The sequence below is a fragment of the Botryllus schlosseri genome, chromosome 12 (assembly GCF_051294905.1).
Source record: "Botryllus schlosseri isolate E-star chromosome 12, Bs_hap1, whole genome shotgun sequence".
Lineage (NCBI taxonomy): Eukaryota > Metazoa > Chordata > Ascidiacea > Stolidobranchia > Styelidae > Botryllus > Botryllus schlosseri.
Window position 1 is genome coordinate 2477766 of NC_137247.1, and position 23901 is coordinate 2501666.

The 23901-nt window shown below is 40.9% G+C and overlaps 2 protein-coding genes across 2 annotated transcripts in view; both read right to left on the reverse strand.

Moving 5' to 3' along the window:
• The window catches only part of LOC145451535 (uncharacterized), an 84119-nt gene that overhangs the window by 48692 nt on the left and 11526 nt on the right, over positions 1–23901 (reverse strand). The window lies entirely within an intron of this gene.
• Positions 1432–23051, reverse strand: LOC145451998 (P-selectin-like). The gene is made up of 27 exons (XM_080330215.1): positions 22951–23051; positions 20426–20511; positions 19280–19384; positions 18760–18871; positions 18612–18699; positions 18441–18535; positions 17692–17773; positions 17436–17533; positions 16144–16225; positions 15014–15108; positions 14461–14542; positions 13736–13830; positions 13598–13679; positions 12922–13016; positions 12656–12734; positions 11810–11904; positions 11564–11645; positions 11314–11408; positions 11171–11252; positions 10664–10758; positions 8294–8375; positions 7600–7694; positions 6277–6462; positions 5315–5426; positions 4045–4196; positions 2361–2524; positions 1432–1694 (listed from the first exon to the last, which is right to left on the reverse strand). Exons 1-27 carry the CDS (start codon positions 23003–23005, stop codon positions 1524–1526), a joined length of 2742 nt encoding a protein of 913 aa, XP_080186341.1. The 5' UTR covers positions 23006–23051; the 3' UTR covers positions 1432–1523.

Here is a 23901-nt window from a genome sequence, read left to right on the forward strand (position 1 = left end):
GACTTTAAAGCGGTAAACTCCCACCGATCATACGCGGAGACGGGTCGTTCGGGACTCATGTCGAAAAAGGGACCTTTCTTAGTCAATTCCCCAGCCATCAGAGTTTCGTTGCATAAAATTTCCCGTTTATACGTTGGTATTTTGTTTGAAGAAAGTGGTTTTGGGATATGCTTGTACCACTTATCATAGCGACTGAACGGAGTAGCCCCGGTAAGTGAATATATTTTGGAAAATTTCACCTATTTGCAGTGGAATTAGTCACCTATTTGCGTTCAAGATTCAACCTGCAATTTGTAAAGTAAATAGCCACATCCGATTAACTGCTAAAAACATGCGACTCCTCGGCGATTAAGTCTACTTCGTGAAACTACTCATTCACCTCCTTTTCATACTTCAATTGTCCACAGCCAGTTGAAGTAATTTCAACAAGTCTTGGAAATGGCTTGGTCTGCTTGTAATTGATTAGAAATTAATGCTGTTACTCCGCGTTGTAATGACACGAGCCATTACTCCATTCGAGTCGGGTCAGTTTATGTATTGACTCGACTTGGCCTACTCGAGTCATCGCGCATGACGCGACCAAGTCATATGATGACTTGACACATGCTATGATTTATTGAAGTCTCGAATAATTGAAAAATAAACCCGGAACCTGTCTTTTATCTGTCTGAATGAACTTATCAGAGTGAGTGAGAAAATAAAGAGTTTATTGTGAATCCGAGGCCTTTGATGTTGCCCAATCATTTCACAGAAATTAGTCGAACGTAACTTGAACTCGATACTGAACAGAAAACACTGTGTCTTGGACTCGGACTTGAGTCTTAACACTATGACTCAGGCTCGACTCGTTGCTCACTGACTTAGACTCGGACTTGGTGGTGAATTCAAAATGACACGAGTCAAAACTATAAAAGTCAAATTGACTTGTGACTCGCAACCTTGATTACGACCCTGCTGTTACTTCTACTCGCGTACAAACACTGAGTACTTTGCACACCTCTGGTGATACCACTTCCATTCTAATCCCATAATTGGACAACTAGATAATGCTAGTTGTCTAACGAGACTAATTCGAGCAAAAGGTCGGCAATCTAATTATAATCAATTTTGTGAAATTTTTCCGTGCTCGAATTTAATTCTAATCAAGTTTCGAGTCTTCCCGAAATGCTACAGGAGGGCTGTCTCGTGCCAAGCTCGGTGATGTATAGACATTTGTCATTCTCGTGCCTGCGAGAATGAACTCTGGTTTGATATGAACTGAATTTGATTGCTGTGTTTTTTTTCTAATTTGGAATCTGATTCAATTCCGGAATTTTTGCGAATTCGGTTAGTCTAATTTTAATCTCATTTCGGGAAAAATCTGAACATATTCAAGTTGCCCAACTATACCTATAACCCGGCGTGTACTATTTTTCAGAAAACTCCACACAATTCTCATAACACTCCTGTATAATCGCCATTGTACAACGGTGCTACTGTTCATTCACGTTTACCCATCAAAATTTCAACAACGGAGGGAATATTCAAGTACAAGGTTCGCCACAGATGAAGGTTCCGAGCCTGGCGACGAAGGACGCGCCGAGAGCGCCGAAACCGTCTCTAGCCACGATCAGGTTTCTGCTCGATCCGGCAATGTCAAGAAGCTGATCTTCGTCGAGACGTCCCCTTGGTGGTTCAATACCGAGCACGAGAATCTGTGATGTAATCAGTGTTACAAATACTCGAATCTGAATCGAGTATCAATTCTAATGATTCGAGTCAAGTAGTGAGACGGTCTGCCATATTCTCAGAATCCAAAAAGAAGTCACGTTTTTCTTGGCGACAAATCTGGTGGCAACAGTGCCAAAAGTTACAATACCGGACATAAACACAGCAAGTTCATACAGATAATTCGGATCGCGGGACAGTTCACCTTTTCATAGCCAACACAGCGAGAAAAGGCCGAAAATACCCGGTATCCACGAGTAGATTGCGCCGGGTTTACCTACTTTGTAAATCCTGGCTGTAACCGCCTAAAACTCTCGCACAAAGCTAAATAAAGAGGACACATGGTAAATGGTACCCCTATAGTTGTGAGAGGTGAGTTTTTCTAGAGCTTGTATGCTCCTTGTCACTAATAGTAAATGTATCAACGAGAATTATAGTTTCGATACTAATTCCCCCTGTGGGTGGATGGATGAAAATCACATTTTGAGCCGTTCGATTACTATTTGGTAAAGTAAGGAGTCACATAACTGCATCCTGGGATTGCAAGACTGGGAATATTGATACATTTCTTACAGGGATATCTCATGTAGGCTACTCGATTTTGCTAGGTATCGGACATTCGTTATCAAATTTAAGAATATAAGACGGCTTACCTGAACTCCTGCGGCACGCAGAGAATCAGCCGGAGTCTTGACGTCATCGGCGGCTTTTCCGTCAGTGACGAGAAGCACCAGATCGGGCACGTCCGGTCGGTTACCGTTGGCAACCGACAAGCTCTCAGTCAAGGCGTGGTCCAAAGCGACACCGGTGAATGTACCTGGGAACATATCCTAATATTGCTTCGGCCCGATATATGTCGACTTGGTTCGCGTTAAGCACTCAAGAATAGATTGAAGTGTAACGCCATGGTAGAATCGTTTATTACAAGGATACTGCGGTCTAAATGTGATGCGGTCACAGATAAAAGTGTGAACTTTTTAGCAGCAACCATTTTCCTCAGAAATCCATCGTATTCTACGACAGTGATCTTCAACCGGTGTGTACGGCGTATAAAAATTTGCATGCGAGGCACAAGTACAAAAGGGTGCCCAGGGGTGCATGAGAAACATTGTACTTGAAATCAGTGCTTTACATCCTGTGGGTGAAACTCGTGGTTTTGTCGACCTAATTTCAGTAATTGGCCTCTGTATGGACCAATATTTGGCAGCCGCATGAAAGTGACGACCTCATTTTAGTCGATACATATGTAAAGCAGTAGGAACACGGGTGGTACACAGTGTTGGGATCCAGTCACTACCTTCGAGTCACGAGTCATTTCGAGTCATTGCACATTTTGACTCGAGTCAAGTCAAGTCAATCGATTTTCGAAGGTGACTCGAGTCAAGTCAAGTCACTCGATTTTTGGAGGTGACTCGAGTCAAGTCGAGTCAAGTCAAGTCAAGTCACGAGTCAAGTCACAATTCAAGTCAAGTTGCTTTTTCGAAGTATGAGGTATGCTACGTCATTGCATTTTGCTAGCTGTCTGAAATACAGATTGAGTGGTCATTGATTTTGAACCGATGATCGAATATAGAGTTAAATATACACGCAAGAAAGCGCTGTATCGCACACATATGATTAAAACTGCTAAACTATGTATGTATAATTGCATAGCCTCAGTTTATAGTCACCAGCCAAAATAGAGATGAGAAACGAATTGATTAGATGCAATACATTACCCATTTACAAGTTGATATGATACAATTCGAGCCTGCGTCAACGGTTGACGACGATATAGACTATATTCGAATTCAATTTCAATACAACAGGAAGTTTGGTTAAGGGAAGAAAAGAGAGCAGAAAGAGACAATTTGCTATTAAATTACTTTACTGTACTAGTCTACGACAGCGTAAGCTGCAAGCTTCGATCACTTCGCTTGCGGTCAATATATTTGTGAGAGAACAATGGAGGCTCAGTAAAACGCACGATCATTGAATGATTGGTCGCCCTCACGGCTTACACCAGCCTTTCGCGAACAATTCGAACAAATGCAGGATAAAGTGATTTTTATCGAAACCGATTATACGTGATGACTTGAAATTGACTCGTGAATTTTGCTTCGAGTCACGAGTCAATCCACATTTCTGATGCACCGAGTCAAGTCAAGTCATTTTATGAAAGTGACTCGAGTCAAGTCAAGTCATACGAAAAAGGTGACTCGAGTCTGACTCGAGTCAAGTCATGACTCGAGTCATCCCAACACTGGTGGTACACGGATGTGAATACACTTTTTCGCTATGACAGTGTATATCTGCTGGTATAAACCCGATTAGTACGCCAAAAGAACTGATTCTTACCTGATCCATCGTACGGGATGGCTCTTAGGCCAGCAATCACGGCGTCGATGTTGTCGGGGTATGAGTTTAGGAAAATCTGGGTCGTGGTATCCACTTCTCTGTTGTAACGGAAGAGCGCGATATTCATGAGGTCTGGCGCGACTCGGAAGGACCTGTAAAAATTATAATTGATTATGAATTTGACAAACCAGCGTCTGTTTCTTTTATTCTGAGACCGTCGATATCGTTACAAGAGTAACAGGAGAAATTGCTATTCAATTTCGTCCTATATTGGCATTCCCATAAAATCTTAGTACAACTTCATCAATACAAGACCAAAAATAATATAAAATCATGTATATACAAGTAGGTGTATCTATTTTATTAGCGATACCTGTTACTGTGGACATTTCATGTTAATTTAAGGGGCTTCAATAATTTAGGAGCCATACTTGTACTCGCTAGATGACGTATGCTTGACGACACTTCTTGTTCTGGTCGAAGAGGAATGTTCTGGATATAGCTGTGATGAGGTACAGTTTGTCAATAGTATACAAACTGTACCCTATCACAGCTATATCCAGAATATTCCCTTTGACCAGGTCAAGCATACGCCATCTAGCGAATACAAATATGGCTCCTAAATTTTTGAACCCCCTTAAATCAACATGAAATGCCCACAGTAACAATACCATATGTCCCCTTTTTTCAACAAAACAAAAACGTCCTCCGAGGACGCCCAAATGTCCTCTTTTTGTCGCAACCGTCCTCTTTTTTGTTGTTGTGAGTGTTAGGCGACTGTACAGAGATGACCAAAAAACGTAAAATCAACACGTGAAAACCGGCTCTTTCTAGAACTGCCGCGAATGTTGACTAAATAAGGCCAACCCAACGGAAACTGCCCGTTACATGGATTTAAAGTACCGATGCGCTAAGTTGATCTTTCTTTCTTCTTTTTAATCAAGTTACCGGGCGATCAGCATTATTTGAATAAATTTCCCATTTTTATGTCTCTTATTGTAATTTGAAAAAATTGTCCTCTTCTTCGGATCTTAAATATGGCAACACCAATATCATCAATGTCGCCAATGTTGCCAATCGACATTGTCACCAATTTGGCGCGACTCAAGTGGAATAATGAACTAGTTCTAGGAGGGGTCATGATAGGCTCTGATTGGCTCTGATCAAGTAGAATAGTTGGCGACATGAACGCAAAACAAATCGTGATGATTGCATAAGATTACAGATCTAAAAATACCCATCATGAAGAAACTATTAATTAGGTATTTACTGTAGTACGCCTTCAACAAACGCCGTCAGCAACACCCAATTTTCTGCTCCAATGGACGAGGATGAATCCAGGACGAGGACCATATCCAGCATAGCGAAGGGCGGGCACGGTCCTGGAATAGGAAAGGTCAAACGTCAACAGAAGCCACCGGTAAAGTGTATTTGCAATGACCAAATGTGACCATAGACCTTATGTTATCGATTTATTTTCCATGATGCTGTGTTTTCGCAATACATTTGCATCTTTTTTACTTAATAAACGAAAGCACCGATGTAACGACTCGAGTATTGACTCGACTAGACTCGAGTCATTTTCTTAAACATGAAAAATGACTCGAATCTACTTGAGTCACTGTGTGCACTGACTCGAGATATTCTATCTGATATGATTCAAGTATTGTGTACTTGAACCGATGCATGAATAATAGGCTCAGAAACGGTCTCTACCTGTGTGAATAAACATGTTAAAATGGAGAAAACATGGCTCGACCTACATTACGAATGCGAGGCCTTCGATATCACCGAAAAATAGGCTGAGAAACTGTCTATTATCTGTTTGAATAATCATGTAAAGAGGGAGAAAAATGAGTATATTATTAATCCGAGGCATTCAATATCACACAAGAGTTAGATAAAGTGAGTTGAGCCAGACTTGAACTCGATAATGAACCTACAACACTAGGAATTGGACTCGGACTGGACTCTCACACTATGACTCGGACTCGCCCTGTTGCTCCCTAACTAGGACTCGGCGGTGACTTGAAAATGGCTCGACTTGGACTCGAGTCAGAACTATAAAAGTACGATTGACTTGTGACTTGGTTACAACACGGAAAGAAACGAAGCCTTTTAAAATATAATGTCCTAAACCTGGTGCTGACTCATCGTTTATTATTAATAAGCAACTTTGACGATACTCGTGGGGCCTACCTATATAACATCAAGACAAATGCACTCTCTTACTTGTGCAGCACGGCTTCGGGGCGCTCCAGCTTTGATCCGACTGGCACAGGTTGGACAGACTGCTCCTTGGGTACAGTTCGTAGCCGGGCGCAGTACATTGGAACGAGCATCTCGAACCAACGTCCAGATTGTTGGTGCAACTGATTCGACCGTTATCTAACACTCCTTGATCCGGACAGGGCAGGTCTGCAGATAAAATATAGGCTGTAAGCTTCCGCCGTCATCGGACTGCGTCTTACAATAAGGACTGGGGAGAATCGAGTACCACAGTGATTCGATTGTGGGTCGCGTACTAGGCTTCCAGTTGTCACATGTCACAACGGTATGGAGGATGTAGTAATTTCAAACGTGTACCTTTTATGCGACCACAATGAATATAACGCCAGTTCTACATCGCATCATTAGTGATACTCGATTCAGATTCAAGGTCTCTAATCATTGGGCCCTGCGCGAGTTACAATGCTTTCCAGGCGTTGGCCTAGCTTTGCCTATTTTCATATTTGGTTGAGACTAAAAGTTAATACACCATTTCACAACGCCACAAGATTGCCATACAGTGAAATGATAGTAATAAAAAGTATTCCAATCATGTAACACCCTTGGCCTACAGATATTGATAAAAGAGTGAATAATAGGTGACGACAAAATCCGATTGCTCGCCCATACTCTTTCGTTGGTACGGCGAGTGATGGAAATAACGGCTAGTCGCCGTAAATAGCATTTTTTTTAGGAGTCTGGAGGAACCGCAGTAAACCGCCCCCAATGACGCTTGTGACGAGCCCTGTGGCATTACACCATAGCACTATGTGCCACAAGCGCCCGTAATAGGGCCCTTTAAGTCGTTGGACTCAAAGCACCCATAAGGTTGCTTCTGTTTTACTTCCCATTTTTCGTCTCGTTGGGGTTCAAACAGTTGGCACAAGCAGGCTTTAGAGGGGGCGTCTGCGGCCACTGATCCCTCCGCCACCATGCTTGTGCCTGGGGAGAACAGCCTTGAATTACGGGCTGCATCCCCGGGGCAATTTTCTCCCTTTTAAATCATTTAATTAACTTAGTACAACCAAATACTCCAATGATGATTTAAAAGTAGGAATATGTTTACTTCAGTAAGTACTGCTAGTACAGAAAAGCTACTTCATTTGTGACCATACTTGCCCAGGTACAGAGAGTGATTGGAGTAACGGCCTCTCACCGTGAATGGCAATAATCCCACTTTTCAGGACATACTTACCTAAATACAGCCAAGTACTCCAATGAAAAAAAGTGTCCATAAATTTGATTTACTTGTGGCCCAATACTGTTGAACAGCATAGTCGCACTTACTTCTGCACACCGGGATGAATTCATCCCAAGTTCCGTCGGCAAGACAGGCGCTGAATCGCGCCCCAATCAGTTCTCTGTTCGCAAGACACGTCGCCCTAAATTCAACGGAATGTTTTAGCGCCTGTCGAGACAGTACAGCCAGAGTTGTACAAACTAAAGGATTTTCAGAATGCGCAACTAGAATTAGAAGTAGAACTAGAACTAGAACCAGAACCAGAACCAGAACCAGAACTAGAACTAGAGCTAGAGCTAGAGCTTGAACTACCACTAGAACTAGAACTGGAACTAGAACTAGAACTACTCACTTTTCAAAACTCGCCACTAGAACTAAAAACCTTTAAAAAGTCACAACTAACTAAGTAGATTCAATTTCAAGTCATTAATTTTTATTTCATCGGATCTGCTTTCCACATGAACACCAGTACAATTTTGAAATTGGAGAGGTTTCTATCCCAACACTCATCCCTGGCTACGTCACTGGCAGTAGAATGATAATTCTGAAATAGAAATGGCCGCAAGGACAGCCCACAAAAAAACGCCGGTATCACGATTCCCGACGACGGGTATTTTCTAGTTGTCCGGCAACTAAATTTCTTTCAAACTCGCAGCTAGAACTAGAACTAGAACTACTGACTCCTAAAAATGCGCAAGTAAAACCATAATTAGAAGTACTCATCGTTATTGCGGAACGTACGTGCATACGCTGCCGAACGAACGTCCGTCCGTGCACGAGATTGTTCCGCCCGCAAGGAAGTCGCGTCTTGGGCACAAGATTCCTGAAAAAATACACAAGTATGACTAGAATAGATGAGCAGCAGAAGGTCATCACTTTCGCCCAATCCATCTGTCCTATTTCACACCTAAGAATCGACCAGACGCATAAGAATAGACCCATTGGAGTGCACAATGATCGCTGAAGTCAAATATGAGAATCGATCTTACAAAAAATAACAGCATAGTTTTATAGTTCTAAGTAGATTCAGTATTGCCTTTTCACAGACCCCTTAAAAGTAGACCGCGGACCAGTGGCGGCTCGTGACAATATCGGGTGGTGGGGCAAGGGCTGCAAGCGACTTTTTATCAAGATGACGTCACAATGGCGTTTTCCAACGTAAACAAGTAACTTAATGATGGTACGGTAACATGAATTTCCCGGCAACAGTGATTTTAACCTATGTGCCACGAGAGGTCGGCTGGTGAGCTGTGACTTGAAGTGTGGTAACTGGCGTACGGAACAAATATTCAACACGGTTCATGTTCGCATTAGACCTGACTAATTATCTGCAGAAATGGAAATGACTATAACTCGAGAGATAGCGTAAGCCTAATTGGAAAGGTCAACGAATTCGGACAGATACGCAATTGTTATCTCATAGATTGGGCCTGTCCTATTGAATCCAAAACATTATTGTAAAGGACTAAGAATAGCAGCCTCGGAAATTTGGTCTCGGTACAGCATAAGAGATTTTGGCCTTGAAACTGGAGACTGTAACACGACACATACGTTTTTATTACTGTCTTATAGGTCTGCTGCGAAATCGCCTTTGAAAAATATATTACCGAATAAATACGTGGATGAAAGCCTTAAACTTGGTACACTGTTACATGACATTATCGAGAAGTGGCCTCATGGCCCTTTTCGGTATGGTACACTGTCAAAATTAATGCGAACAGACCAACACCGAATTTTGCGTAAAATTTACTGAGGAATAGGCTGATCAAGTGACGAGGGGTTGTACGCAAATGGCTTGAAGGCCACAATTTCACGGTGAAATTGACATTGGAGAATATACGATCAAAGTAAATATTTGAATGCAAACTGAGAATGATATCATCATCTCACTTAACGTTACCGCAGATACACCGGCTTTTGCGTGAAATCCGCAATGTGTTGTAGGCTAAAGTGTCAGATCGGAGCACATCTTTACCATACTCGACCTTGATAACGAAATTACTGCCCTAATCATTGAGTGTCAAGACTGTCAACCTTGAGACTTGGCACAGCGTTCGATACTAAAATCAAGACATACCGTGCAAAAGCTTATGACGGATCTAGGTAAGGAGCATCGTTAAAATCAATAGAGACCAATACCGGCTTTGCGTATAATCTGTTAGCGATAAATGACGAGTCAGCTCTCACTCGAATTAGGAAACGAAATTACCACTAACACAGTTCAGTGACAAACTTAAAACTTGGTACAGCGTTCGATACTAACATTAAGACTTACCGTGCCAAATGTCATAACCGATCTCAGTATTGAACACTGTCAAAACCAATGGATACCAATACCGGCTTTTGAGTAAAATCTGTTTGCGATACATGACGGATCAGCACACACTCAACTTCGGAAACGGAATTACTACCCTAAACTTTAAGTAGAAACCCTGAAACTTGGGGCAGTGTTAAATACCACCATCACGACATGACATAACAAGTTTCAAGAGTTTTCATGGTGTGAAACCCCATTAAAATCGACCTATACCAACAAAGGTCGACTAAACGCATATGACGGTAACAGAGTTCAGCTATAGATACGATTGTTACATCACACTATAAGGGCACAGAGCTATCGTGCCCCGGTTGCTCGGTAATTTTATGAATAGGAGAGAGTAAATCACCGTTTCTTTATTATGCGCGGTTTTGAGAGAATAGACAGTGAAAGCTTGTTATGAGCGCTACCGGGGCAAGCCCCGGCTAGGCATTCGCAAAGCGAAAACACAGAAGAGAATTTGATTTTCGCATAGACTTCGCTATATATGGGCATTTACAAGCGAAAGGACAAGAAGTATACGATTTTCGCTGTGATTTCGGTTTATATAGATAGGTGTGCGTCTATAAATGGTAAAGAATTGTTATTGAACAGAATTTTAGGTGGGGCAATGCCCCAGTTGCCCTATAGGACGAGCCGCCACTGCCGCGGACCCCCAAGAACCCAAGAGCACCATATATTCAGAACACAGTTCATATAACACTAGACGTGCATTTTGTGGTGCTTTGGGTTATGTAAATCGACAGGGCATACCTAGTGTTCGAGCCTGGCCAAGCTATGAAATTACGACTCACGTTGGCATGTAGGAAGATTTCTATTCCAAATTCCTCTCGGTGTACAGGTCGAAGAGGGAGCTCCGACTAATCTGTAGCCGACGTCGCATTGTACCCTGTTAACGTCAAATTTATATCATATATCGAATCTGACAAATTTAATCAGATTCCTCGGGTAAAGTTCTCTATTCATATATTCACGATTAATTAAGTAAAACACCTCTTTGTACATTACTAGCGGCGAAAATGATTTGTTTCTAGAGGGCTTCCACTACGAAATGAATAATATATTCATACTTTTCGAATTATATGTTCGATAGGCCTACTTAAGTTTGGGAATATCCCAGGTCATGGGCAAATAAGATTCCGGTGCGTAGTTTGCACAATCCACTCATTTTCTGTGTGTGCTTGAAATAGTTAGAGTCTGCCTTGGAAGCTACTGCTCCTATCTTAGCAAAATATCGCTGCATCATATGTATTGAAACTACATTTCCTCACTGCATACATTACGAAACAAAACCAACTCACCCGCAGGTGCTGCCAACATTATTCACGTTTGTGCATGTAACTGTTCCTCTTGCAACGCGACCACGGTTTCGGCAAACGATGACTAACAAATAAACACGAAATAGCAGTGAATTTAAATGAGTGGTATATCCTGTTTCACTCACGTTTACACTCGGGCATTCTAGTCGTCCACCTGCCGGATTGTCTGCATCCTACGTAAGGAGCGCCGATCAGAACAAAACCACTGTCGCATTGGAACCTATCGATACATATATATAAATCGAATTAGATTATATATACTGGATTACTGGTACCTGTCGAGACATTTACAGCAAATCGAATTACCTAATATATACAGAGTGAAAGCCTCCCTTTCCGAGTTTAGTTACGAATTAAAACTAAAGTATACATCACCTGCATCTGCTGTTGTAGAAGAAGCTGTTAGTGCATGTCATGATACCGGGTTGGTTGAAAGCCAAGCTCGGGCAAACGATATCTATGAAGAAGATGGGGTCAAGGTCAAACTTAAGATGCGGAAATATAATTGGGATACGTTGATGTCCCTCCATAATAAGATATATAGGCCATATATGAGAGGTAACTGCATAGCCATTCGTATGGGGCAGGGGCGGACAACATTCGGCACGCGGGAATATTCACCTTCACAGACTGGCAAAGGTGTGCTCCACTCTCCGCTCGGTAGACAGGTACGAGATGAACTTCCCACCATTCTCTTCCCGCGATTACAGAAAGCTCTATAAAAACACACAGCATTATATGCCGACCTGACTACGGTATCACCGGAATTGAAAGGCTGATTTCTGTGTGCGTGGGGAGCAGGGGGTTGTAATGACTCGAGTCGCGATTTTCCGGTAGCTCCACTTGAGTTGAGTCATTTTCTTAAACACTCCAAATGACTCGATTCGACCTGAGTCAACTTGTGTATAGACTGAACTTGTACTCGTGTAATTGCGCACGACAGGCGTTTCCTTGTGATTTCAAAGAACGGTAAAATTCCACATTATTGGTAGGCCTACTTCGTCTATCAGTAATCGCACATGAATATTAGGGTAAAAACTGTTAGGAATGAAGTATATTAGCCTGCGAGGCACTCGATATAACCAATGCAGAATTGTACAAAAGGGGGTTGGACATGACTTCAATTCGAAACTAAACAGATGACACAATGATCTGGAATCGGACTCGGGTCAAAACTATATAAACTATAGAAGCAAGATTGACTTCTAACCCGAAACCTTCTGACTTGGTTACAACCCTTGGGGAGCATTTCTTTTTGTACAAAATATAGCGCTGCCCTTGTTTGTATTATACAATTGAATGTATTTACACCAAATTAAGCGAAAAGGTATTTATTATCTCATATTTAAAATGGTAAGTCTATGACAGACAATGTTAGCACACTACAATTCCTTAAACTGATACCATGCACAAATGCATATATACGCTTATACAATGGAAGTTATTTAAAAAAATATCAACACTTACAAGCATTCATCTTCGACATTTCTATCGTCGCATTCCAAGTAGCCGTTCTCGAGGAATGTTAGCTCCGGGCACAAGATCTCTGGAATAATATTTATGCCAAACAAGCCGAATCAATAGTATCTATAGCAGCTACAGTACTTCAAGACTATTTGTTTTGACTCTTCATGACACTACCCGATTTCTCCCGAGATTGTAATCATCAAATATGAATTTAATTGGACTATACAGTACCAATTGGACTATATATTCTTTCTCGCGTGTCATACCTTGGCATACAGGCAAGGGAAGGTCCCAGCTTCCGTCTGGTAGGCATACGCTTAGCGGTGAACCCACAAGCGACAGCTTTCCGCCGCAAGCCGCACTGTGAAAATAAGATAATTCGACATGCGCTTCGCTTTGAACTGACCAGTACGAAGCAAGGTTGGACAACTGTAGACCTTTCAGCTTTTCCACAAATTTGATTAGAACTAGAATGATAACTACGCCGTCTTTTATGAATTATATTAGAATCGACAACTTCGCAAAAACTTTAGAATTGAATTCAATTCCTAGTTCGAAGGAAATGCAACAAAAATCAGGGTAAGTTCATATCTAGTCAGAGTTCCTTCTGATAAGGACGAAAATGCAAATGTCTAAATACCGAACTTGGCTCGTTTTGCTCTATAAAGATCTCCTGTAGCATTTTAGGGAAAACTAGAAATTAGATTAGAATTAAAATGAGAGCATAAAAACATTTCACAAGTTAAATTAGACCTAGATTATTGCTATTTTGCTCTAATATGTATAATTACCCAGTTAGAGTTATCTACAGTTGTTCGAGTCTGATTCATTATTAGGACTCGACTTGTTGGTCAGTTCAAAAGACTTTTTCATCGGTGAAATCGTTAATGGGTTAATTGATCAAACTAAAGACTGCTATTTAACTGCACAGCACACGCTTACGTGCATTCGCTTCCAACTTCCGAGCCGTCCGTGCAGAATACTGTTCCGTATAGGAGACCACCACGCGGCGGACACATAATTCCTGAACAAGTCATCGCGTAAATGCGAATAACGGCAGCTTTGCCGCGACTAACTCACTGTCACATCTTGGGAGAGCTCTGTCCCAGAATCCTGTGCCCAAGCATGTACTAATGGAGTCTCCGTTAAGCACGAATCCTGCGTCGCAAGTAGACCTAAAGACGGATGGTTGACCAGTAAGGATAGCAGCATATATATTATACATATATAGGATACACATATGTAATATGCATTTTACATTCATATATATTGCTATACATATTGTTGCATTGAACTTTTTACAACATATACTTTCATTTATAACTCATATGCCTATATAAGGTTGATCAGTAAGCAGAGCAGCATATGTATACAATACATATATATATATATATAAGATACACATATGTAATATGCATATTTCATTCAAATATATTGCTATACATATTATTGCCGAGTACAACACATACTTGTATTTATAACAAACAGGCCTGCATATGACCGTGTAAGGTGACCAGTCGACTTGATGACCTGATGGCCATATCGCTGAATTATGTACTCATATTTTGTAAATAAACTTCTGACAGTTACAGTCAAAGTACACGGTGTTGCTACTCATTTAGTAGAAGCAGAAAGATCTGAAAGGTACCCGAGTAGATAGTCACAAAAATTAGATTTGGTAGTAGTCTAAAAACGTAACCACTCCAGCAAGCAGTACAGTGACTTCGAAAAAGTGGAAGTACTTCCTCACTGACCATCTCTCTGAGTAAGGAATATTGCAAATTAGACTGATAGTCATAACTCACGTGCACACGCTGTTGACATCAGTTCCCGCGGTACAGGAAACGACACCATTGTCAATGATACCTCTTGCAGGACATTGGATTACTGTAAAAAGATATGATCACTATGCGGCTCTGTCATAACTGATAAGATAATACAGTTGCTTTGCTCAGCGGAGAATCAGTTATTGTCTACAGTTCATTAAATACATAACATTGCATTACAGGCTATTCCAACTCTACAGTTTTTATTCACAACAATAAAGCTCTCTCTCATTAACGCCTAAAACGCCTTAGTTTACGACTCGTCTCGTTATATGACTCTTTCAACCTTGACCGAATTGACCGACCCAGATGCTCAGATGCTCTCAGAGTAAATGAGCGTTAGAAATCCTAGAGATCTTAACAATATACGACTGACGTTCCGCAGAAACAAACAGAAAAAGCAAACACCGAAAGGATTCAGTAGCGTTGTGGTAACTTTCAAAAGCTTTGCCAAGACAGGACTAAAGCTTATGGCCGAATAGGTTCGAACAAGTGTCACATCCGGGAGTCGTTCTATATACTCAGTACTCACGGACACAGGTGGGCAACGGGTGACTCCATTGGCCATCATCTTGGCAATAGCTGCTTGAAATTCCTACCAATCGCATGCCATCGTCGCATACAATGCTGTAAAATATCACAAACGGTGTCAATGCGATTTAAAACCACACTAAAAGTAACATCTTTAAACACTGTCAGTCCTGTATGCCTGCCATATGTCCCATGTATGCTATTTAGCAGGGTTATAATGAATCGAGTCACAAATTTCCGTTGACTCGACTCGACTTGAGTCAATTTGTGCATTGACGAGATTTGTTTTTATCGGTTTGAATAAACACGGTTGAGTAAGAAAAATGACTATATTACGAATCTGCGATATCACCCAAGAGTTTCACAGAAGTGAGTTGAACCTGACTTGAACTCTACAATGAACAGAAAACACCTTGGACCCGGAGTTGACTTAGTAGTGAAGTGAAAATGACTCGACTTGACTCGAGTCAAAACTATAAAAGTAAAATTGACTGTTGACTCGGAACCATGTGACTTGGTTACAATTGCGCTCTTTAGGATTCGTCTTCTTTTCTCAAGTTTCTCTTAGGACGTTCAGAAGTGAACAAAAGTCGCCGGTATCCGCATTTCGAGTCACTTGCTTATACATTTGACAAAACATTTAGGCGAGACGTTGTTTTTATTTCAAAAAAATTATTGCAGCCACGAAACATGCCGAATTGCTGATTTACAAAACGATTTCCTACATATGGCCCTCGTGACCGACAGTTTTATAAAATTTCAATAATATTTCCTGTAAACAGTTCCACGAACTCGTTAGAAACGATAATTCCTCATTGGAAAAAGTTGGGTAAACCGTAGAGTATTCATGGATTAAATCTAAACAATAAATTTGATTTGTGGATTTTCATGTCTGTTTTTGTAACTTATCCCTTGCTTTGTTTTTCTAACTTTTGCCTGCAACTCAAGGAAATGTAAAACATAATCTACTCTTTGTTTTACTTGCAGGCAAAAAAAATGTCCCCTTTCCGGGTGCTGAAAATATGGTAGGCATGTATATACAAATCCGCAGGTTAGTCATCGATAGTCCTAGTCCATTCTCGGTGAATTGTCGGGCACCAAGTTTTCTATTCAAATATATACAATACTCACTTGCAATGACTTTGAAGATTGTTTTCATTATCACATACAACAGTTCCGAACTCAACGACTCCTCGATCAGGACACTGAAGGCCTGGAAAATTACGAATATTTCACTGAGACTTTGACACGAAACGATTGACCCCATTCGGCGGTGTATGAATGGAATTTTTGAAATAGATTCACGTATTTGTCACTTTCCTCTGAATAGATATAACCAAGCACCTTCGTCAGAAGGATTAGGTTGTTTGTGGTATTCATGGTGTTTGTCGACTACTATGGTCATTTACACCAGACCGATATCCTGCATCATTTTCCGTAACTGCCGACTTATAGCGCGGCCTACCTCTAGGCTTTTGTAAGACGCCACATTCGCGTATGGCATGGAGAGGAGGAACCTAGGTAAACCTCCAACACTTGGGTGTCGGAATGCTGAAGTCGACCTAGGTCGGACTCGAGCCCGCACCCATTGGTGTTGAAGCCGCGGTTTATACCACTGCGCTATCTCGCCACCGAGAACTATTAGTGTTAGTGCCATTCTAATACCGTTTTCATTAATTCAAGCTATCAAGATACTTCAATAATTGCATATGATAAGATTAATCAAACTATAGCGCATACTTCGCTCGTTACTTTGACACCTGTTGTACCTTCTTGGGGTCGTACATGAAAATAGACGCCACTCTAACCCTGAGATATTTTATCCAAAAGAGAGTAGGTATAATAAACTAGTTTTTAGCCACTTGGAATAGGTGCGGAACCATAATTTGGTACCATAAAGGGCATATGGATGGTTTACACTAGGGGTAAGCAACACGCGGCCCGCGAGGGCATATTTTGCGGCCCTCGACCTGATGTGTAATCCCTGGTGATACTCTACCAATATTGATGACGAAATTCTCTCATTAATATGAAAAAAACGCGACTACTAAACGAATCCTTGTGGCTATTCATAACATGACTGTGACTACTCACAATTTCGGCGTGCATAGTATGCCGAAGTGAGTAAATATATTAGTCCGGAGATCACTGGCAATGGACATGGATAGATTAACGTGGATATTTGGCCTCCACTTAGTTCATTACGATTATGCACTTGAATGCGGCCGTAGGCTACATAAGTAATCGAATGGGGGCCGTGAATAGCAAAAAGGTTGGCCACCTCTGCTTTAGTTGCTGAAGAGTGTTGTCAGGTATCGTGCGCAGTTCATAGTTCAAAATAGAACCAACCTATAGGTAAAGTATCATACGACGCCTAGAAATGTGTTTTAAATTTAGTGATGTTGGCTTATATGGCATCTGACCTCTGCATGTTGGTGGTCCCGAACTCCATGTCATGGACGTACCCAGGCAGGTGCTGGACTTCATTCCAACCAAAGTGAACCCGGGTCGGCAGTTAGCACTGAAAGAAATAAAACAGTTGACAGATTCTGTATTCGAGGAATTTGATATCTTCCAAATATACCATTGCTTTTCAGCAGTCTGGACGTGTTATTGCATAGACGTAGCCAACAAAAGCTTATTTAGCCTACTATAAACATCATAACTCATAAGACAAACCTGCAAGTACTGCCGCTGGCGTATCCGTTGCTGCAAACGAACCATCCATTAGCGAGGAAGTTTCGTGGCTCGCATTGATTGTCTGAAATGATATATATATCAATGTCAATTGCTGAAACGACAAGACACCGCATATAGCACGAAACGTTCTATCACTTGGCGCAGACTTGGACAACTAGATAATTCTACTTTTCTAATTCAACTAATTAGAGCGAAATGCCGGTAATCCAATTATAATATAATTTGTGCAATGTTTCTTCGCTCTAATTCTAATTTTAATCTAATTTCTGAAATGTTTCTGTGCTCTAATTTTAATTCTAATCAGGTTTTCTTGAAAATGCAACGAGAGAACTGTACAGTGCGAAACAAGCCAAGCCTTCTGTACAAACATTTGTCATTGTCATGCTTATGAGATTCAACTCTGGTTTGATATGAACTAAACTTCATTCTATGTCCAAGTTTTTCCGAATTCAGTAATTCTGATTCTGATCTAATTTGGACAAATACCGTTTACTTGTAATTCTAATTGAAAATCTAATTTGGACGAAACTGAAAATTTTCCAGTTGTCCGAGTCTGCTTGTGGTGTCACGCACAGATACCGGTAAATGAAACACATAAATTGATATCAGCTTTCTTACCAAGGTAGGAAGTGATAGATTTGACGTTATCAGGGAACAATTCAAATTTAGACCTCTATCAATACAGTACTATCATAACAGATATAGATGAAATTTTCTTATATGCTTACAGAGGCACTGGGCAAGATCGTTACTCCAAGTTCCATCCGCTCTGCAGAACGTTGTTGCGACCCCTGACACCACAGCGTAGGATTCGCATGACACCCTGCAACGTATTCACAATAATAATTTATATTCACCCACATAGTGTCTTTAGCTTATAGATTAAGTCTGTTACTTACGTGCATGTACTTCCTTCCTCAAACCCATTGGAACATGAAACAGAGCCGTGTGCAATGCTGAGCGGCAGGGCGTAGCATCCCCTTCGAGCTACATAAGTAAAAACATATGTTATGTTCTGCGGGATTGATGGTCACAAAACTGTATTACTGAAACACGCGTCTCTAGCTACGTTACACTCATCCTGGTAACAGCAACACCTGCACACCGAGTTAATGTCGTCAGGATTGCATTGCGATGGCTCCCATGCCGCTCTCGGGTTCTGTTAAATACGTGGCGTTAGCAAATTGACGTAATTGAGTTGACCATTGATACATAACATGTGAGACTATACGAAAATACTACAGATAACTAGTAGGATAAAACCAAAAAATAAGGTCTATGTAGTGCCCATACGTAGCTCAGTTAGGCAATATCGCCATGATCTGATGAGTTTCGTGTGACAGTGCAGCAAATTTGTAAATCGTGAAATAAGATATATTGCGCTTGGAGGTACATAACTTCAATATACAATTGAATATTCATATAAAATAAACCCACATATTTTCTGCTGACACTCGTCAGGGGTGATCGTCAACAACTATTAGAGAATTGGAAACAACATTGGATATCAACAATCGTGTCACAATCGTGCTAAATAGGCCTACTTCAGTATGCAATTCTTACTTACTTGAATATGGTTGTTATCGCAGGCTTTTGATTGTTTGCAGTGCTTGTATATGTAATAGTTTCCGCCCCAGCCTTCATGCTGCCTCAATTCTATTTCGCATGCATCCTAAATATGTGGTTATTTAGAATTATCTACTGGCAACAGGCTTAGCAGAAGTCACCAAACGGGAGCGGCCACAGCCATCACCAAATACCTGTGTGCTGTGTACAAATACCCGGCTGCGACTACAATTATCATGTACTTCAGGACTTATCATTATAAGATTTCAAAGCATTCATTTATGGGCATAGTCACCAAATGCATTCGATCTGGAATCCATTTGGCCCACCTTTCATATGTGGTGCCGACATCAGCCTGCGTAACTACCATGACTACCATATGATATTGCGATGACGCAATTAAAAAACCATGAAATGTATTTGATGATATCATTCACTTATGTTCGCTACTTCCACCTGCACTTGAGTGAGAATTTAAGACGTTCGCTATTAGGGTTACCCTATTTTGAGACCCGGAAAAGAGGACACTTTTTACAAATCATAAGAATTATAATATCAGACGAGAAAACAGGTAATTTGAATTTTTTACGGGAATTACTGTTGTGTGGACCTAAACAAAAAGTCATTTTTCCAACTCAACCCCCGCAAGACCCGCGCCGTCACTGCAGTCTAGATCCAGATTTCGCGTCATTTATGCCGTATTTTAGTTGTGCCGGTGCAATCGCCTGACTGTCAAAGCTACAAAGGAGATGACGAATTGCCAAAAAGGAGGACATTTTCGATTTCTAGAAAAAGAAGGAAAATTCTCCTAAAGGAGGATGTATGGTAACCCTACTACCTATACTTCTACTTGTGTACTAACGGTGACTACTTGTAGCACCTCTGGATGTCTAGAGTGAACTGAGAAACAGTCGGGTCAAACTGGTTCCTGTTCCTCCCAGAATTTAGAATTCGACACAATCGGACTAACATGTGTCTGGCGCCATAATTAATAAATTGCATCACTTAATTATTGAGAAATCCATGCTACATATACAAGTTTGATTTAGCATTCTATTCTATGACTATGTACCATCACTAGTTATTAGGTATTAGTTATTACGCTGCATGAAAACTGTCGGCAATTGTACCCGACAAAATCAATCACCTGGTTGAACATACACTCCCGTAATTTTCCTATGCTTCTGCAGTGCGCGTCATCTCTAGCTTCGGAACATTCCCAGCATCTTATGCCTGTAATAGTGTAATAACACTCAAGTTTGCAAAAGTTTCGTTTTCGCAAAAACTGCTATGCCGAACAGTGATTTGTTATCACCAGTTCTATCATTAGTATTTGACAGCCAGCTAAACGCGATTGTGCGGTAGGCGTTGAACTGCCCTAAGGCACACATGGTTGTCAGAAACGCAGCGAAGTTTTCAATGTTAAATTATATTGTTGCAAGTCAACAATTAGGCGAAGCTCGGCAAACAGTGATAATTTTGCAAGACGACAATCACCAACTGCATAAATTAAAACACAGCAGAACGTTTGTGAGGAGACAGTCATCTCTGTACCAGACCACGTATGGGAATGGCAATGATTCATTGAAAAATCATTAAAAATAGAGACGGGAGTGTTTGCAACGAACTCGTATCATGGGGCATCGCGCATTTCACATTGGAATTGATGGATTTATGCGTTCAGTTTGGACCTAGGTTTCAGCCTTTCCTATAGCGAATGCAGGAGGCGACTTTTACATGTTCTGTAGGGAGAACTATTCTTCCATACAAATCAAATAGAATGCTTCTCCATATGCCTGTATGTGAAATTATGAACAAATTTGTCAAAAATTTGTTGCTTAGCAGCTTTTGGCTTTGATACACCAGACATGTGTTATGCAACAAAAATCCATTTGAAACAAACATGGCCCTTGTTTAAAACATTTTTTTGTTGTTGTTGTTGTTCTGGTCATGACGTCACTAATCTTTAATTCTGACTTCACGGTGGATTGACAATTGAAAATATAGGGTAAAGATGGCCTCTTATTCGACGAAAACGGCTTCCGACCAATGTCCTAAACAGACCAAAAACAGTTTTATCCAGGACTACATCGTTATGCAGCATTTTTATGGTCGGCGTTCACCATCATCAGAACACCCATTCCGTACTAATGACCTATATTTACTTGCTATAACTGTTGACTTGACGACAATTTTGAGGGTTCGAGCCACTCCACATAGTATGCGTCGAAATTATTTACGCAATTATAGCATAATTTGAAACCTTTGAAAAAAAATACAATTTTTTTGATGCACTTGTTTAAAACACTGTTTAAAACATGTTTAAAATGAACTTTTTAAAAAGACCGTTTGTTTTCAATATAATCCTAATCCGTGAGACGTGACCTTATAAGGATGTAATTAAATTCGATGTAACCGCGCGCTTTTCTACGCACTGATTGATCCAATTGCTATTTTTATTGAAATATAGATGTGATGGGTGAAAACTGAAGTGTACAATCGAACGACAACGATTATTATCGCAGTTTTGAACACTTTGGATATTCAGCACATCTCAAAACTCATTCCCAGAACCTGAATGCGTTAGAACTGTTTGAAGGCTCCTCCGCCCAATGAGATATATTCATATATAGGGGACATTGGTGACCCACGAACTGTAAGCTACCCAGGTGCTTTGGAAATGGAAGCCGAGAATATGGCCACTGTATTTATAATACCCGCGACCTTTCCTCCATAGGCGGAATTTGGCAAGAGACTATGTCGAGTATGTAAATATCATCTAACAGCTGCGAACAGACTTGTATAAGTCTATATAGCTAATTTTTGTCTCGCCGAACACAATAGGATTATCTCAGATTTGCGTCATAAACTACGCAAATGACAGTGTAGGCAATAAATAGGCAATTACATTTGAACTTTCGAGAACTTTCTTCATCGCTCTGCGTGCCAATTATATGCTTCAACCGAAGCGAGTTGCTACGGAATATCGTCCATTTGATTCGTTCGCAGATTACATAATGGCAAAATAAGGAACAATGATTCGAATATACGAAGTGGTTTTTATGAATTAGGAAACAGTTCAATATGTTAATCCGTCTCGTTACGTTACTCATTAATTAAAATGGGATAAGTCGCAAACGTCCCAGCTAACAACAGGATTTTAATAGAGACCTTTAACATGAATTTTGTTCCTCACAACGTAGCGCCCATTTCGTAATTGTAGTTGCATCGCTCTGCCTCCCTAGAAATTTTTTCGTCGATATATATGACTACATATTATACTGCTGTAGTACAGCCTGTGAAAGGTGCATTTGTCCGCGAGTTTGAGCCGACATCTGGCGCTATAGAGGCGTGTATATGTTCTACGCAATTGAATTGCTGTCCCTTCACAAATTAGTTGCCTCGATGGCCTTAATATAGATAGTGCAGCTGCCAAAACTCATCAAGTTTAAAGTTGAGCGAAAACAAATTTTGGGAAATGCCTCTCAGGGCCAGGAGGACCAACGCAATGCTTTGAATACGTTATCGTGGAATGATCATCATAATCCTGGTCGCAAGATTGCACGAAGCATGAAATTAACGACCAAAATCCCAGATATATACCTCATGCATTGATGCAAATCGTAGTTACTGCTTTACATATAATTATCATCTTCTTTTCGTGAAACTTACCGTAAGCCGTTGCGACAATTGATAATAAGAGCACTGCCCCTAAAAGCCTATTCATAGTTTTTCTGAAACAAGGACAAATGCATGAGAACAGTGTTATACTGCTGAAGCGCTGCAGTCAATACTATGCGTTTTGAAGCCTATAATTCCATAACCGTGCATTGAGTACTATGGGAATCACTCCACTGTAACCGAACGATTGATCACTCTCCCTGATACATATTCTCAATTATAATATTGCCCTCAACACATTAATCATCAACTGACACCCTCGTGAAGAAGACTAGATGCCGTTTCGAAATGCTGTGAATTGCCTACTAGCGAGTTTATATCAGAAACCTGATTTTCTTCTTTGTGGCCGGGTATCATTTCATGAACCCAGCCAATCCGGTGGAAGAACGCGTTAGCTCCGGGACATGACAAACAAAACAGATATTAGCGCGCGTTTAGCCTGTGGGAATATCAAGATAACAAGAGGAGCTTTGCACTAAACTATCGGAATTGGTCTCGTACGATTATGCGATAGATCGCTATCATCATAAGTTATAATTTCGCAATTGAGGTTACTAAAATTGGTGATGTGGTATGACAGTACCGGTAGCATCGCAAGCTACATATTATGCCTGCATACAGGCTTGCTAAATCTGAGGAGTGAAAGTTGCCAGCATAGTTTGGTTTTGTAACGTATAACCATAGTGTCCTATTATGGTGCGGACACAAGCAAATCTCACGGCTCAGTGAAATTGGTCTACGTCACACTTTCCATTTGGCTAAGGGCAATTTGACGGTAATTTTTGACCGGCTTGCCGAGCGCGAAATTTGATGAAACGGGTATCAATCGAAAACTACTTCGGTACTGATTTCGAACATATAAATTTTATTCTGCTCGTTGTCCTGGAACCCCTCAAAATCAGCCTCGAATTTTTCATTGTACCGAAGTTTGGTATTGTGACG